General features: G+C 35.7%; 1 protein-coding gene across 1 annotated transcript in view; it reads right to left on the bottom strand.

Annotated features, from left to right (window-relative positions):
- The window catches only part of WDR72 (WD repeat domain 72), a 225,403-nt gene that overhangs the window by 171,253 nt on the left and 37,161 nt on the right, over window positions 1-16,989 (bottom strand). Inside the window, exons 4-11 of the mRNA XM_070378522.1 lie at window positions 13,634-13,712; window positions 12,399-12,570; window positions 11,688-11,764; window positions 10,558-10,677; window positions 9,433-9,578; window positions 8,955-9,051; window positions 2,891-3,041; window positions 2,016-2,261 (exon numbers count right to left, since the gene is read on the bottom strand). Of these exons, the coding sequence (XP_070234623.1) occupies window positions 2,016-2,261; window positions 2,891-3,041; window positions 8,955-9,051; window positions 9,433-9,578; window positions 10,558-10,677; window positions 11,688-11,764; window positions 12,399-12,570; window positions 13,634-13,712 (1,088 nt within the window). The remainder of the gene's footprint in view (window positions 1-2,015; window positions 2,262-2,890; window positions 3,042-8,954; window positions 9,052-9,432; window positions 9,579-10,557; window positions 10,678-11,687; window positions 11,765-12,398; window positions 12,571-13,633; window positions 13,713-16,989) is intronic.

The raw sequence follows: 16,989 nt of genomic DNA on the forward strand, positions 1-16,989 counted from the left end.
AGTTCCAGTGCCAAGAAATAGCAAACTCTGTCATAAAAGAGTGACAGTTCATACCTTCTGTGTCTACAAAAGTAATCTCAGAACATTTCTGCTGTCCTTTAAAACAACACAATCACATCTAGTATAAAAGAAAACCAAAGTTTCACAGAAGTATTTTTGCTTCAGAAGATATTACAGATTACCTAGTTCTACCACTTCATTTTACTGATAAGGCATCTGAGGCTCAGAAGGGTTAAGTGACTTGAATGCGAGTGTGAAGAAACACAGCATAATGTTTAAGAGCATAGTTTTGCTATTAAACAAATCTGGTTTTATTTTTCTGGGTCTGTCGGTTACTAGATATGTCACCATGGACAACTTGCTTTTTCCCTCTAAGCCACAGGTACTGCATCTGAAACAGTACGACAAAATAGCCCTTACTTCACACAAGACAACTATGTGAAATAAAATAATGTACATAATTTCTTAGCATTGGCACTTGGTAGGAAAACCTGGGTATGAAAACCTGGGTATTTCATACCATAGCTATAGTAGAACACAAACTTCCTGATAGTTTCCACCCTTCTTCTTCCTTCATTATTGGCTAAACTCAAAAAAATTAGAGAGGACCACAGACCACAATCTCTTTTTATTTACACTGGGTCCCAAAGAATCATTATTACTTCTTCTATTCCATCAGACACCTCTGTATTCTATATCCACTAACAAACCAAGATGAATATTAATTCAAATGCTACCAGTCTAATGTAGGTGTCTGCTTTTTTTCTGGATAAGATAAATCAGCCGAGATAAAATATGCTAAGGTCTTAAGCTTTTTTACTAACTTTTAGCATCAGCCATTGAGACACAGAGCAATAAGTACACTGTTGTCATTGTTGTTTAGTCGCTAAGTTCTATCTGACTCTTTTGTGACCCCATGGAAGCCCGCCAGGCTTCTCTGTCCTCGGGGATACTCCAGGCAAGAATATTGGAGTGGGTTGCCATGCCCTCCTCAAACAAATTTATCTACACAACTCCAAATCTCAGTCACCTCTATATTTCATTCTTTTACATAAGACAACTTTCTGAATAATGGTCTTTACTTAATAGATTTTTGCTGTTGTAATGCACAAAGGTATATAAAAACATATTTATATTTCATTGACACAAAAATGAAAAATGAAAATAGGAAGATACCACTTTTTCCTGATTGGCAAATGTTAAAAAGTTGAATAGAAGTTTGGCTAAGGTTTGAGGAAAAAGGCATTTTTATATATATATGTGTTAGTGGATACACATGTATATTGATGTGTATATCACATGTGTATATTATATGTTTCCAACATAAAATGTTTGAAAACATTTTAAGATATATTTTCAAATATTTAAAAATATACAAAAAATGCATAAAAATACATATCAAATATTTAAAAATTTAAAAATATACAAAAAGGTTGATCTAGTAATTCTACTGGAAAATAATTCTATACATATACCCACATATATGTGCAAAGAGAGTTAATTTTGCATTGTCTATAGTAGCCAAAGGCTAGAAAAAAATCTTAAACACACATCATAGAAGATTTTTCTAATTAAAATTCAATTATTATTAATCATTTAAAATGAAGTCATAAAGAATGTGCTCCAAAATATTTTATTAAGATTTAAGAATATTTTAGTAAAATATGTAGACTGTGGTTTCATTTTTATAATACAACTAAAAGAATGTATACCGCTATCTTGTAATATGCTTATATATGCATAGGAAATTTTAGAAAGGGTATAAAGAAACTTATTAGCACTTGTCTTTGGTGATCTTCCTGGAAGATCAAATAAGGAGAGAAATTTATTTCTCATCATACAGTCTTCTATTTGACTTTTTAAAAAACCTTTATGTGTTTTACTTTAGAATTAAAACATGCACAAATTTACTAGCAAATGCCTACAATTTTTTAAGCTTCAGCAATCTTCTTAGTACAGCTTATTAGTTGAAGCTTAGGTAAATTAAATAAATAGGGTCAAATAAAATTCAAGACCTTTTAGTAAAGAATCGCCTTCTAGAAGTCCTGCTTTGGCAGCATTCAAAGCCTGTGTAATGAAAATTGTCCCATCTTCACAGCCACATATTAGTTTATCAAGACTTGGAACATACTCTGATGAAGTGACAACCACAGTTTCATTCTCATCTTTAAACCCAGAGAAGTAGTCACTAATAGTTTGTGATGTGGTAGAATGCTTATCAAAATTATCTTGAAGGGTCCAAGTGGTAGTTATTGGTATCTCTAAGAAGAAAACACACAAAAGGAAAAAATTTGGTTTATAAATTCATCACAGATATAGAAAATATTATCAAGGCACCATACCTTGGGGCACATAGAGGCTCTTTTGCCATCCTAATAGTGTGCTATAGGCAGAAAGTTCTCCTGCTATGCATTGTTTTCACTCCAAATGCTTTTTTATTGGTTCTCTCTCCCTTAAGGAGCCTCAGAAGAATAGATGTGTATTAGTGGATTCATTTTTAGACTTAAGTCAACTGAAAAAGAACTGAGAAACTCTTTCGAATAGAGAAATTAGTTGAAAAGGAATACAGGATATGGAAATGACAAATTCAAAAATACGAATGAGATCTATCAGTCTACCCTGTATTCATATTGTCAACATTCATTTCAATTCAATAAAACATCACTCACAGTAAGCTGGTGTTAATTTGAATTACAGTGGCCACACTACTGAATAAGATCTCTAAGCATCATGTTTATGCCTATATTTATGTTAGTATCTAATGCATAGTGGTGCATGAGAACGTCTTCTTGTTTGTAGCCTCCTATTACTTAACTTGAAAAAAAAAGCACCAGATTAATTGTAAAGTATTTCTTAAAAGACAGGTGATTAGAAATAGAACTTGTCTTACCTCTAGGAGAACCATCAAACTTGGACACAGGAACATCAGGGATGTGCCACAAAGTAATTCTTCCAGAGACTTCTCCAGAGAAAAGTATCTTATAAAAAGGTTCTTTCCTTTCATTTATGTAGCCCATAACAAAAGGAAGGCTCTGGTCCAACTAAAAAAGTGAACAGTTATGTAAAAAAAAAAATCTTTCAAAAAAAGCTCTATATAATGGCAGCCAGTGCTTTTAAATGAAAGAATAAGGCTTCATGGATGAACTAAATTATTTCCATTTATTCCCACTGTTTCAAAGTTTCAAGTAAATTTAGGAAAATAGTCTCTTACTCAAGACAAAACAAAAAACATTTTTATAAAATAAGAAGCAAAGTCATCAGCTAGATTTCAGAGCATTAATAAGAATAGCTAACATTTATTGAACATGTTCTGTGTGAATATTACACATACTGTTAGGGGCTTTGCATGTATCCAAGTTAAATAATCCTGTGAAGTTGGTACTATTACTATCCTCATTTTACAGATGAATAATCAAAGACGGAAGAGGTTAATTTATCTAAGGTGGTATCGATAGCAGTGGGCTTTTCAGTCTAGTAATTATGACTCAAAAGCCCATGTGATAATGACAGTGGTCTACTGTGCACTGAGGAGGTTGATTTCTTTCTGCTCCTTCAGTTCCAACTGTCACTTAAAATAGCAACAACTAATATTTGTATGGTAATTTTGTGGTATTAATGTGCTTTCTAATTTTTGTTGACTATTTTTCATATATAACATATTTGATTTCAAATTAGCCCCAACTGGCCCCAAAAGAAAATGAATCCATAACTTATATATATATATATATATATATGTATGTATGTATATATATATATAATATATACTATGATATTAGTATAAATACATGCTATAATTTACATAAATATATACATTATATATTTATGTGTATGAAGATAATTTTGTTGAGACACAGAATGAATATTGGGCATCAAATATGCTTTCACTAGTGAATGGGCCTTGAATCTTCCCAGTACCTCACTGCAGTATAGATGTTCCTTGAGCAGACATGTATGTAGAGATTATGCACAATGGGTCAAAATGATTAAGTGATTAGAAAAATGAAAACAAAACCCTCTTTTCATGTACAAATAAAAGGCACCCTGAAAAGAAAGCCAAGTGCTGGTGCTAGAAATAAAAAAGTCTAAGAAACTGATAGTTTCTTGTCAGAAAACACATGTTTGAAGGCTCAGATAGATATTTCAGTGAAAAAATTCTATAATGTATTTCTAGAGAATATTAAGGGCCAAAATATCACTACATTTAATCCTTACAGCAAAGCTACAGAGTAAATAAACATTATTATTTCTCTTATAGAGATAAAGAAACTAAGATGGGAAGAGAATAAAAAAAGTAATTCAAGACCAAGATATGTAATCCTCTAAAGTCTCAAGAAATAAGAGCATTGAAGAAAAACAGTTTCAATGAAGTAAGTTCCCTAAATCTTTTTTTTTTAAGATTCAGAAGGCACTTTGGAGTCTTATACTTCTCAAGGCCATCAATTTTGTGTTAGAAATGGTGTTGGTACAGTTTGATTATTGGCCTCTCAAACTCTCTCAAACTTTGGGAACCTTAAAATTGACTAGCTCAATTTTCTCATGATTTTGATATGAAAATGAAGCTGCAGAGAGGCTGAGCAGTTACTCAAATTGGTGGTGGCATATCCCCTCAAAGCAAAATGTGCTGCCCCACTAGCCCATTCTCCCCAGACTGCTCTTATCCCCGCTACCCTCACTTCTGTACTGCTGCTACTCACTTGCTCATACCCACTCCTTGATGCCTCAAATCTCCTCCTTTCTAGTAGTTACCTCTTGAGTTCAGCTGAAAACTCCCTCAGAGCCCCTTACCATGTGATTCTCATCACAAGAAGTGCCTATCCTCCAAGAGGTAATAAAATAGTCATTAACAGTGAATTCTCTTGGGATAAATACCTGGATTCAAATCCTGGTTTTAGCTCATACTAAACTCTATTACCGGAGAAGGCAATGGCACCCCAATCCAGTACTCCTGCCTGGAAAATCCCATGGATGAAGGAGCCTGGTGGGCTGCAGTCCATGGGATCCCTGAGTGTTGGACACGACTGAGCGACTTCACTTTCACTTTTCACTTTCATGCACTGGAGAAGGAAATGGCAACCCACTCCAGGGTTTTTGCCTGGAGAATCCCAGGGACGGGGGAGCCTGGTGGGCTGCCGTCTATGGGGTCACACAGAGTCCAACACGACTGAGCCACTTACTTTCACTTTTCGCTTTCACGCATTGGAGAAGGAAATGGCAACCCACTCCAGTGTTCTTGCCTGGAGAATCCCAGGGACGGGGGAGCCTGGTGGGCTGCCGTCTGTGGGGTCACACAGAGTCGGACACGACTGAAGTGACTTAGCAGCAGCAGCAGCAAACTCTATTACAAGAGCCAATTACTTCATTTAGACAATTTACTTAACCTTCCTGTATCTCTTTTTCCCCTAACTGTGAAAGAAGGCTAATAAATAAAAGCACCTACTACATAGAATACTGTCAGGATTAATGAGTTGATAACGGTAAGTACTTAGAATGGTGGTGCTAGTGGTAAAGAACCCTTCTGCCAATGCAGGAGTCAGAAGAGACACAGGTTTGATCCCTGGGTCAGGAAGTTCCCATGGAGGAGGGTATGGCAATCTACTCCAGAATTCTTGCCTGGAGAATCCCACAGACAGATGAGCCTAGTGGGCTACAGTCCATAGCATCGCAAAGAGTTGGACACAATGGAAGCGACTTAGAACACATGCACAATAAATAGAAACCATTCTTAATATCCATTCTCAGAATAAATGAGAAATTCACTCCAAAGTCCATTCCCAGACTCTGGAACCAAATTGCCTAGGTTCAAATCTTGGGAATTAACCTCTCTGAGCATCAGTTTCAAAATGGGGTCATGGTGGAAATGCATGTACATAAGACCATGTGTGTTTAACAATAATAAAGACTCAAAAAAAAAAAAGTTACCTATCATCATTGTCATTGTCATTACTCTTAGTTCATGCTCCCAAATTCCTTATCTGCAATCTTCAGGCTGTTTCTATCCTATCTACTTCCACCTCAACACTGCAGTCTTACTCCACAGCTAAGACCTTGGAAAGCCCAGTTCCTCATCTCAGCAGTCAGGATCCCTGCTATAGTCTTCTATGATCATCAGCTATGATTTGAAGCTAGGGAGGCTCTCATAAAGCTGTTGGAATAAAAGATGAGTCCTTATTCTTGCTACTACAACTCCATCAGCAGATAAGCCCCTGGTGTCCCATGAGAACATGCTATTGTCAAACAAGCAGATTCAAATTCTATGGCATCACTCCAAAAAACATGTTTATAGAGCATAATTCCCTATTTCCATTGTATCCATTAACCTCAGCTCCCTACACCACAAAAATGCCTTATTACCTTGTTACTGTAGGAGGCACTAAGAAGTCTTATATTTAGTGAATATTGGTGATGTTTTGAATAGGGAGAAACTGAATTTAGTTTCGTGGCTAGATAAAGGGCAATTAACAGTCTAAGTAGACCAGCTTCTTTTAGTTTCAGATTATGCTATTCATTTTCATTAGCTTTCAGGTACTTTTAAGATACTGAAACAAGTACTTGTAAGATATTAAAACAGCTGTGGTTGTCTAAATAAAAATTATATATCAATAGAAGACTCACAAATCTGTGTCTTCACATTTTGAGACATAAAGAAAGGCAGCTTCCTCTAAAATTAGTATTTTTTAAAGTTAATTTGTAATTGTTTTTATTTTTCTTCATAGTTATGCATAGCATTGATACCTGCAGTAGAGCAGAAGCTCTTAAAGGACATTTCTCATATCTAGCTTTTAGGGCAAAGTGTGCTATGTAACGGAGAAGGCAATGGCACCTCACTCCAGTACTCTTGCCTGGAAAATCCCATGGATGGAGGAGCCTGGTAGGCTGCAGTCCATGGGGTCGCTAAGAGTCGGACACGACTGAGCAACTTCACTTTCACTTTTCACTTTCATGCACTGAAGAAGGAAATGGCAACCCACTCCAGTGTTCTTGCCTAGAGAATCTCAGGGACAGGGGAGCCTGGTGGGCTGCCGTCTATGGGGTCACACAGAGTCGGATATGACTGAAGTGACTTAGCATAGCCTAGTGATATGTAAAAATGCATTCAGGAACTAAAAAGGAAGAATGGGAAAGCCCTTTAAAAAATAACTTAAAATGCCTTTTTAAGCAAGCCACAATACTGCTTTTGTGATCAACAGCAAAACAAGGCTCTACTGCAACCCACAAATTCCTTTAGAAACAGGGCTCCACACCATAACTCTAAAGTTTGCCTGTGCCCTAATGGCACTTGGAGTTTTAATTTTCAGTTGACACTACTTAATTAAGTTTTTGCAACAAAACCTCACAGATATGTTAAAGAGATAATACTGAACTATAGGATTTGCAACAACTATGCTGCCTGCTTAAGCAAACCGAGACTGTAAAAAGTAACATACTTCCTTGGCTGACACATCAATAATTCAGAACTCCTCCATTCTCCATGAAATACCTTTTGGAGAATTAACTGATGACTAAATCCAGTAGGAATATTTTTGGGGGCTCCAAAATCACTGCAGATGTTGACTGCAGCCATGAAATTAAAAGACACTTGGTCCTTGGAAGAAAAGTTATGACAAACCTAGACAGCATATTAAAAAGCAGAGACATCACTTTACCAACAAAGGTCCATCTAGTCAAGGCTATGGTTTTTCCAGTAGTCATGTATGGATGTGAGAGTTGGACCATAAAGAAGGCTGAGTGCCAAAGAATTGATGCTTTTGAACTGTGGTGTTGGAGAAGACTCTTGAGAGTCCCTTGGACTGCAAAGAGATCCAACCAGTCCATCTTAAAGGAAATTAGTCCTGAATATTCATTGGAAGACCTGATGCTGAAGCTGAAACTCCAATAGTTTGGCCATTTGATGCGAAGAGCTGACTCATTTGAAAAGACCCTGATGCTGGGAAAGATAGAGGGCAGGAGGAGAAGGGGACGACAGAGGATGAGATAGTTGGATGGCATCACCAACTCAATGGACATGAATTTGAGTATACTCCAGGAGTTGGTGATGGACAGGGAGGCCTGGCATGCTACAGTCCATGGGGTCGCAAAGAGTGAGACACGACTGTGTGACTGAACTGAACTGAAATCCAGTAGGTTAAAAAAAAACAACTTTCATTGACACTACTAAAGTAAAATAGCTGCTTAAATTTTCAGGCTTCATAGAGTGTCAAAGATATAATTTAGTCGAGTAAAAGCTCACAATTACATCCTCAACTCTTTGCCAAGAACCATAATTTTATTTAACAAGAAACTTTATACAGAAGAATAGCTAAATGCATGTAAGAATGATCTCAATATACAGTTAAGTAAAAAAAAAAATCAGGATATGAGCCATTTGATAAAATTTAAAAATTAAAGTAGATGCATCAAAATGTTAATAACTTTGTATCAAAATATCTATCAAAAGGGTTAGTGGAAAACGTGTGTGTGTGTGCGTGTGCGCGTGTGGACGCGCGTGTGTGTGTGTGTGTATATATGCAGACAGCAAGAGAAAGAAAGAGAATGAGAGAGAGAAGAAATAAATATGGCAAATGTTGATGACTATTGAATCTAGGTAAAGGGTATGTGATTATGTACTATTCTTATAGCCTTTCAAATATTTGAACATTTTCCAATTAAAATAAGTAAATACATAAAATAAAAAACTTATAGTGAATATTTATAGTGATAAAATTAGAACTTTTAATTTCTCCCTTTTTTAACATTTATCATTTTTCTATAATAAGTATGTATTGTTTAGTTAATCAGACTTAAAAATAGATTTCTTAAAGGCAAAGATTTCAGTAACCATTAACAGTTAGATTTAATTTTCTCATTAACAACTTAATGTGATGCTTCAATTCAATTTTTTCAAGCCAGACTCTGTTACAGACAAAGTAACACTTATCTGAAACAGCTTTGATGCAGTCACTCTCTTCCTGCATTACCTTATTTTCCTGCACAGAAGTAGAGCACAGTAAATGAGGATAAATGGTCTCTTTAAGCAGTGTTCCATCAGCAGGGTATATGCTTTTTGAAAGCCCACTGCATAGCAAAATATAAAAAGCAAAGTTTAGAACTTTGGGGTTCTTTATTCAGTATTTTCCCCTCCCACTTTCAAAAGCCGGATGGTACCATTCAGGTTTCTAAACTCTAGTTAGAAATTGTTGGGTTAATAATTACAAGTGACTTTTTGAAAACCCAGCACCAGCTGTACAAGTTATACATGGTTAATCTCATTCCTTCATCCCCTGCTGTTTTATACAAAGGCTAAAGCCTACCAAGCCCAGAGTAAATCTTCTAGTGCCAAAGTTGTTTTGTTCTGGTTTTTGATCATGGGCAGCATGCGGGGATTTTTCCATAATAAACCTCCCAAAGTTCATTTTCTACCTGAATGTTTTGTATGCCGTTTCCATCTGAGCCCACCTGTTCAGCAGCTGATAGATATAACTGTGACCATCTTCTGTCCAGATGATGATTCTGTGAGCAGCAAGCACTTCTCCACCAGCAAAGAACTGCCCACTCCCACTAACTTCAGTCCAAAGAAGGGAAAAATCACAATAATCATAAACCTAAAATACAGAATGAATGATGCTTGTTAACAAAAGCTTCTAATCTAATCTACCAAGGAGAAAGATAAAGTATGCTTATCAAGACTATTTAGATGACAGTGTTAAAACAACAACCAATTAAATATTAGTAACAAGCCACAATGCACTCATAGACCAAGATAATACTTCATTAGTGCTTATTTTTTCACATTTACCCTAGGTAGGTTTCAGTGGATAAACTATCTATCTGACAGAAACCTTCCAGAAAGTGCTTCATAAGTACAGAGACCAAAATCATTAAGCACAGAGACCAAAACATCCCAAATTTCCTATATAATTTCATTTTTTCCATATGGATAGTCAAACATGAACATTTGAAAAATTTATTACACACAAAAAAGTTAATACAGTAGAAATCCTAAAGTACATGTTAGGCCATGTACTTTACATTTTACTTCAGAAATATATTATAGGCCTTTAAGTAAGACAATGTAGTTTTGTTAACTGAGCCAAGTATATGAAATATCAGAGAAAAAGAGGATGCTGTCAAATGATAGTAACTTAGCTTTCATTTCCTCTTGGAGATGTTGGTGAATATAGTCACAAGAAAGGAATCCCTAAAAACAAATTTAATGACAAAGCAGGAAAAGAAAAAAGATCTAAAAGTCAGACCAATGTATGTACAGAAAATATTAGCTTTCTTTTTAATACTAAAGTGTAGGCATCATTCTTTAATCTGAGATAAATGCTCATTATTATAATATTTTGTTATTCATAAAATTAAGATGTACTTTATATATACAATATCCCGGAAAGCAAAATGACCCAATTTGGGGAAGGAAAACTGATAAAAGTCGGTCATAAAAGACAAGTAATTCACTGTTGTCATAACAATATTGTAAAATGTTTGTATCATATTTAAAATATATTCTTCTAATTTTTCCACTAAACAAGATAAAAATCAAATTACATTTGTGTTTATTATGTTATTTAATAATACCTTCCAACATTTAGAAAATACCACCAGTAGAAGTCTCTCTGTATATGTGCAAAATCGTATTGCTCGGCAGTTCAGGGAATCAAGAAATTTGGATTCTTTTTCATAAACATCTTGCTTTTCCTTCAAAAGGAATAAAATTACATTAGTACTAGTTGTAGGTAATTTATATCAAACTGCATGAAAAGACTCCTCCCCTGTACACCTGAAGTAGATCACACTATTATTATAAAAAAGCAGCCAATTTTTCTTTTGAGTTTTCTGAACTAAGAAGCTACTTTGCAAAGGAAACCATAAAGAGGAAACCCAGTTGAATTCAAGCATTCATTATATACAATAATTCAATAAACATGCTTTTGGGGAATATACTGTAGGATACTGAAAATGTAAAGATATGAATAACATTGACTTTTAGATGTAGCAGAAAGATAAAACCATGAAAAGTAAAAACAATTTGTTAAAAACTTTTGAAGTATCTTAATTGCTAAAGTAGAAAAACAAAATATTTTGAAAAGACAAAAGGTGATCAGCACAGAATACTTAGAATACTATGTTCTTAATGTTTCTGATGCTGCTGGGTATGTGTTGGTCTCAGGATACCAACACAATTCCCATGCTATGGAATTTCCCAGCTAAGAAATTCTGAAGGATAGCCCAGAGCATGAGGCAGCTGACAGAATTCTGTCAGGAGCACAAATACTGTGACTGCTGTTTCGTTCATCACCTCAACTTGTAGCCTGATGCCAGAGAGCAGGTGAACAGACTGGACTCGCAGTCTATGTTACCCTCAGTCATTCGTAGTAACCGCTCTGCCACTGCCACTGCTCACACACAGACAGAAGAAAGGGAGTCTTCTGTTGCAAGGGACAGAGAAATATTCCTCTATGATGGATTTTTTCAATTAAAATCAATGTGTGTGTATGTGTATGTGTGTGTGCATGCGTGCATGTGTGTGTAGATAAAAACGTGTGTATACATATGGAAAAAAGGTTAGGAGAGATACCATCCAATTGTTACCAATGCCCACAGCTTGGAAAAGAGATAGGGAAAAGTACACAGAAGTACTTCTAATTTTAAAAATTTCAATACATATGCTTGAATTGGAAGAATAAAGGATAAATTCACAAGCCAACCTGAATGCTGTTGATAGATGAAGAAATATCCCATACTTTGAGCTCACCAGCTACTGATACGGCCAAGAGAGAATCTTCTGTAAAAACAACAAACACCACATGTAAACTGATCACTGTTATAACCGGTTGCCCTGAAGATCATTTCATAGTCATTTAAGGATTATCCAAGGCTACATATGTAGAAAATACTAAATTTTTTAAAAAATAAAAGAATAACCATTTTAGGTCACATTCTAAATTTGTCTTAAAATTTCAAAGTCATTCCATGTAAAAGGAGAGCACCACTGAAAGCCGATCCATGTTGCAAACCACCACGGCGGCAATACGGATTACACCTTCCTGTTTTGGAAATAAGTAAGGAGCTAGCCTTCCCTCCTTACAGGAACTGAATTCTCTTCTTATCTAGAGGAATACAGCAGAGCAAGTCCAAGAGTCCGGTTAATCCACAACAAACCTCTGCTTGTCACTCTTAGAATGTATCAAGCAGAACTGGGGCATGACAACACAGTGTCTCCTCTCCCCACTTCATCTTGACCTCTTGCTGACTTTCCAGTGATTTGAACCACTGGGATGGGTGTTCTCAGTTTCTCTTGATCTGGCTTAGGTAAACACAAACACACATTCTGAACTCTTGCCCAATAATTTAACAAATAATTCGAAGGTGATATTTTCAAATGCTGTCCCTAGTGTTAGAGAATACCTAACTATTACCTTGAATTGTCATGGAGTGAACAATGCATATGCAGTTGATCCAATCAGGAGACTGAGATGACACGAAGGTGTGAATAATAACCAAGCTTTTGGCATCAATTATAAGAACATCTTGATATTCTCCACAACACAGAAGCCAGCCTTCTGTCATCCGGGCTGAACAGTGGTAATACTATGCAAATGGAATTCAAAACAAAAGTTTAATTATCACCTGCAATTAACAGAATTTTGGATGTGGTGAAGACTTCTGTTAATTTTAATTTTATCATCTATCAATTAAGGTATTAGGCTGAATAGCAACCAAAATTTATTTTAGTTCAATGATTGTATACTTCTGAAGGGTTAATTTTGCACTTTATCTTGCTTATATTTCATCATTTTTTCTGGAGAAGGAGGAGGGGTCTTTTAAGAAGAAGCAAGTTTAGTCCAAATCATGGAAAGCTCATAATTATATTAATTCTGGAATGCTGTGTGGAACTAAACAACAAAAACAAGTTTCCCATCCTAGCAATACTGTTATGTGTTAAGAAGAAATAAAAATGAAGAACTTTTGAGGAATTCTTGTGCCAAATAAATTTTAAGAATGGCTTATATCAAATTTTATAATCTACCCTTGACAATCACAATGCAAAAATTTTGATCCCAGAAAGGAGTTCATAAGTGATCCACTGCAAGTCATCAATGCTAAAAGCAATGTGTACGATGTAAAAAACAGTGTCAGTACCATTGGAATCATGCAGCTACTTTAAGTATATGTTTGGAATCCATCTACCAAAAGTCAAAACCTCTTTTCAATACTGGGAAGTGATTATAAAGTGATTATTATTTCATAAATAAGAAATTCAGAACCTATGCACCCAAAAGAGGCTTAAATTGGAAACAAGGGAAAAAAAATTGCTTTATAAACTGCCTGTTGATAAAATGGAAACAATTTTTGTGTGTGTCATTGTGAGTATATGTTTTGTAAATGTAACTAAGGAAAAATAAGGAAATTGTCTTTCAAATGTGTCTATGTTAGAAAGATACAGAAATATAAGAAATATTAAGAAAAAATGGTTAAGTAGTTACTCTGGGGAAAGAAAAATGCCAAAATAACAGAAGATAACTGACACTTCTAATGACAAAATAAAAATTCAAGAAAAGAATCCCTCTAAAGTCTTTAAACGCGTGCTAAGCAAATGATCTGAAGGCGTTGTAGAATCTGGAGATGTCCTGAAGGAAATGATCATACTTACACAGATTGCAGTGTGTCTGTAAGGAAGTATGGCCTTCTCCACGCACTGTCCATTGGTGACATTCCAAACACACATCTCCCTAGCAGAGATAACTTTGCATTATTCTCTGTCATTTCCACTCAATTGGCTGGAATAAGTTTTGTGCCACCAAGTTTTTCTTTAGTGCTGCACTTAAATGCAGCCTGATCGTTTATGTGGCTTTTCGCTACAGATTACTAGGCAAGAAAATGTTGTGGTCATTAGCAGGGATGACATACTGTATCTGTGTCTTTTTGTTTGGTAATTACACCCTGCCACCAGCCTACAAGCCATATTTGAGTGCCAAGCTGACCTCCAACCAATTGTGGGGATGCCGCTAACCAGCCTGGGAGAGTGACAGGACGGCAGTCTTTCTATGGAAACTGCAAAGTATTGAAAATGCTTTATTTTACTGAGCTTAAAACTACATATTCTGAAAAGCATAATACATCGTGTTGCATCTCTGGAGCTCAGGTATATTTTTGTAAAAATAAACAGTGCCACCAAGAGGCCACATTTGGTCTGTCATTGATAGGCTTAATTCCTTCTCTTCTGAAATCCTGAAATCACCCTTGTCACTAAATAGTAAGAAAATTCTCATTTTTTCGAAAACTCTGCCTTGATTACATATATGTTATGAAGATACAGATACGGTTTTGAAATCGTTACAAATACATCCAGTGTAAAGCAGTTTAAATCTGTATGATTTCAGTTCACAAAAACCAGAACGGCTATTTCAGAGTTGTTTGGTAATATTCTTCAGTTTCAACACTTTCAACACATAAGCAAAATTTTCCATGGAAGAAAGGTGAAAGCTTTATTGGCTTAAATGGAGAGCTGCTATTAAGAAGCAAATGATATGGACCAAAAACAGTAAGTGCTGTATGCATTTGGTGTTTGCAGACTTTGAGTTTTTTTCTGGCCAAACACTGGGAATCAATCTTGAAATCAATGGTTCTCAACCTGAGCTGATTCTGCCCCACAAAGGACATTTGACAATGTTTAGAGACATTTTTGGTTGTCACAACTAGGAACACGATACTGGCATCTAGTGGGGAAGGCTAGGGATGCTGCGAAATGTGCTACAATGCTCAGACACGACAAAGAATTCTTCAGTGGCCCAAAATGTCATTAGCGTTGAAGGTGAAAAGTCATATCCTAGATATAGAACTAGATATATGTAGTGGTTTTATTTCTCTTTGTTTATATCAAACTGTAGGCCAGAAATAATTTGAGGTAACCTGGAAAGGCATGCACCTCAATAAAACAGGGGGAAAGTGAGTATATGTGTGTGTGTAAAAAATAAGACTGGGGAAAAGGTAGAAACTGAAATAATATCTCAAAAGTTTTACATATATATATATAAAGAAATGGAACCTTAAGCAGCCATCAATATAAAATTTTAGCTCTACAAAATAATTTAAGTTCATCAGTGTGGTTCTCAACTCTAGCTATTCATCAAGCATCACCTGTGAATATTTTTTAAAAGTTTCCTCAGAGATTGTAATCTCATGGCTCTGTGTTGGAGTCCTGGCATGCAGGGTTTTGCAAAATTTTTGGTCAGTTAACTTGTTTCTAGATAACTCTAACTCTAAACCAGTGGATCTAAACTCTGACTCTACATTAGAATTATCAGGGAGCTTTTTAAAAATACTGATGTCTGAGACCCAACACAGACATCAATCCAGGCTAATAAAATCACAGTTTCCAAGGTTGAAGCCTGGATATCAATAAAAGCTCTCTCAGTGATACTAATGTTTCTAAACTCTCTTGGATTCTAATGCTTTCCCTGTTTGTTTGCTTATCATGTTATAGTCTACCTTAAATTGGAAAAAAAATACAAAAATATCTTATAGTAAAAATTAACCCTTTGCCAATCAATTCTATTAAAGAAAGAAAAGCCAATTTATTGTACATTGAAAGTAGCATTGGCATTGAGCTGGAACTGCTCAGTTACATATCTAATAAGACATGAAAATTAACTATTAGAATGGACATTCTTTTTGTTTTCAAATACTGCTCCCAAACTTTATACATAGATTAAATCACCTTCAACTGTAAAAATGTAGTTTAACAATTTACAAAAAATTTTTAAATTTCAGTGAAAAGAAAAACACACTGGAAAAAAATCTATAACACACATAATTAGAATATTATTAAATTCCCACTAAAAATTCCTTTGCAAAGGGCCTTTTTTTCTTATTCAACTCCACATCCCCACCTGCTGCTGCTGCTGCTGCTAAGTCACGTCAGTTGTGTCCGACTCTGTGCGACCCCATACGGCAGCCCATCAGGCTCTCCCGTCCCTGGGATTCTCCAGGCAAGAACACTGGAGTGGGTTGCCATTTCCTTCTCCAATGCATGAAAGTGAAAAAAAATTCACTCAATGAATACATAAATCAGTCACTACTCTTTCATTCACTTTCTGTGTCTCAAAAATACACTGGTTTCTCTTGGCTCTATTCCTATGTTCATATTTGTGTGCTTACAACGCTGTTATCGTTGCTCACATTTTAATGAAGCATCTAGGGGGAAAAGAGATAAATATGAATGCTTGGTTTGCAATCTTGAATTAAAAATCCATTATATTCTTCAAATTCACTTTTGTTTTCAATAATACTTTTGGGTTTTCTTTGGCATTCTCAGGCTCCTATTTTCTTATGCCCACTTCTTCAATGTTGGTTTTCCTTTGATTTGTGTCTTAGGCTTTCTTATATTCTCATATTTCATACTCTCTCTAGATAAGTTATCTATTCCCATGGTTTCAAGTACCATCAACATGACATTGGAAGCCAAGGTCTCTTCACTGGACTCTAGATTTCCACAGGCAACTAGCAATTGCATGTTTCTACCTGGATGACTTGCAGGACTTCACACCCCTTGTTTTTAGAATGAGGCCTACTATCTTCCCTCCTGTGTTTTCATTCTTAATGAATATCATCACCAGTGAGTTTTCCAAGTCATTCTTGACCTCACACTTTCTCTCACAGCCCCAGATATGGGGTACCCACCATTCCAAATATATTCCTCTGAAATAGCAGCATTAGCACCGTCCAGGAACATATTAGAGATGCAAGTTCTTGAACCTCAGTCCAGATCTACTGAATCTGTACCTCTGAGAATGGGGCTCAGAAATCCGTAAGTGGTCCTGAGAAAGGCTCAGATTTGATGAACACTATCTTAGAAGACTCTCTGCATGCCTATCTCTCTAGTATCATCTCTTGCTGATGGTTGGAAGTTTTATTAATAAGTAATAACTCTATCAATGTAAAGCCTTTTTGTCTTAAGGTTTTATTAACTAAATATATTTACAAATATAATATGCTGATACAGCTATA

Source organism: Bos mutus, chromosome 10 (assembly GCF_027580195.1).
Source record: "Bos mutus isolate GX-2022 chromosome 10, NWIPB_WYAK_1.1, whole genome shotgun sequence".
NCBI classification, from domain to species: domain Eukaryota; kingdom Metazoa; phylum Chordata; class Mammalia; order Artiodactyla; family Bovidae; genus Bos; species Bos mutus.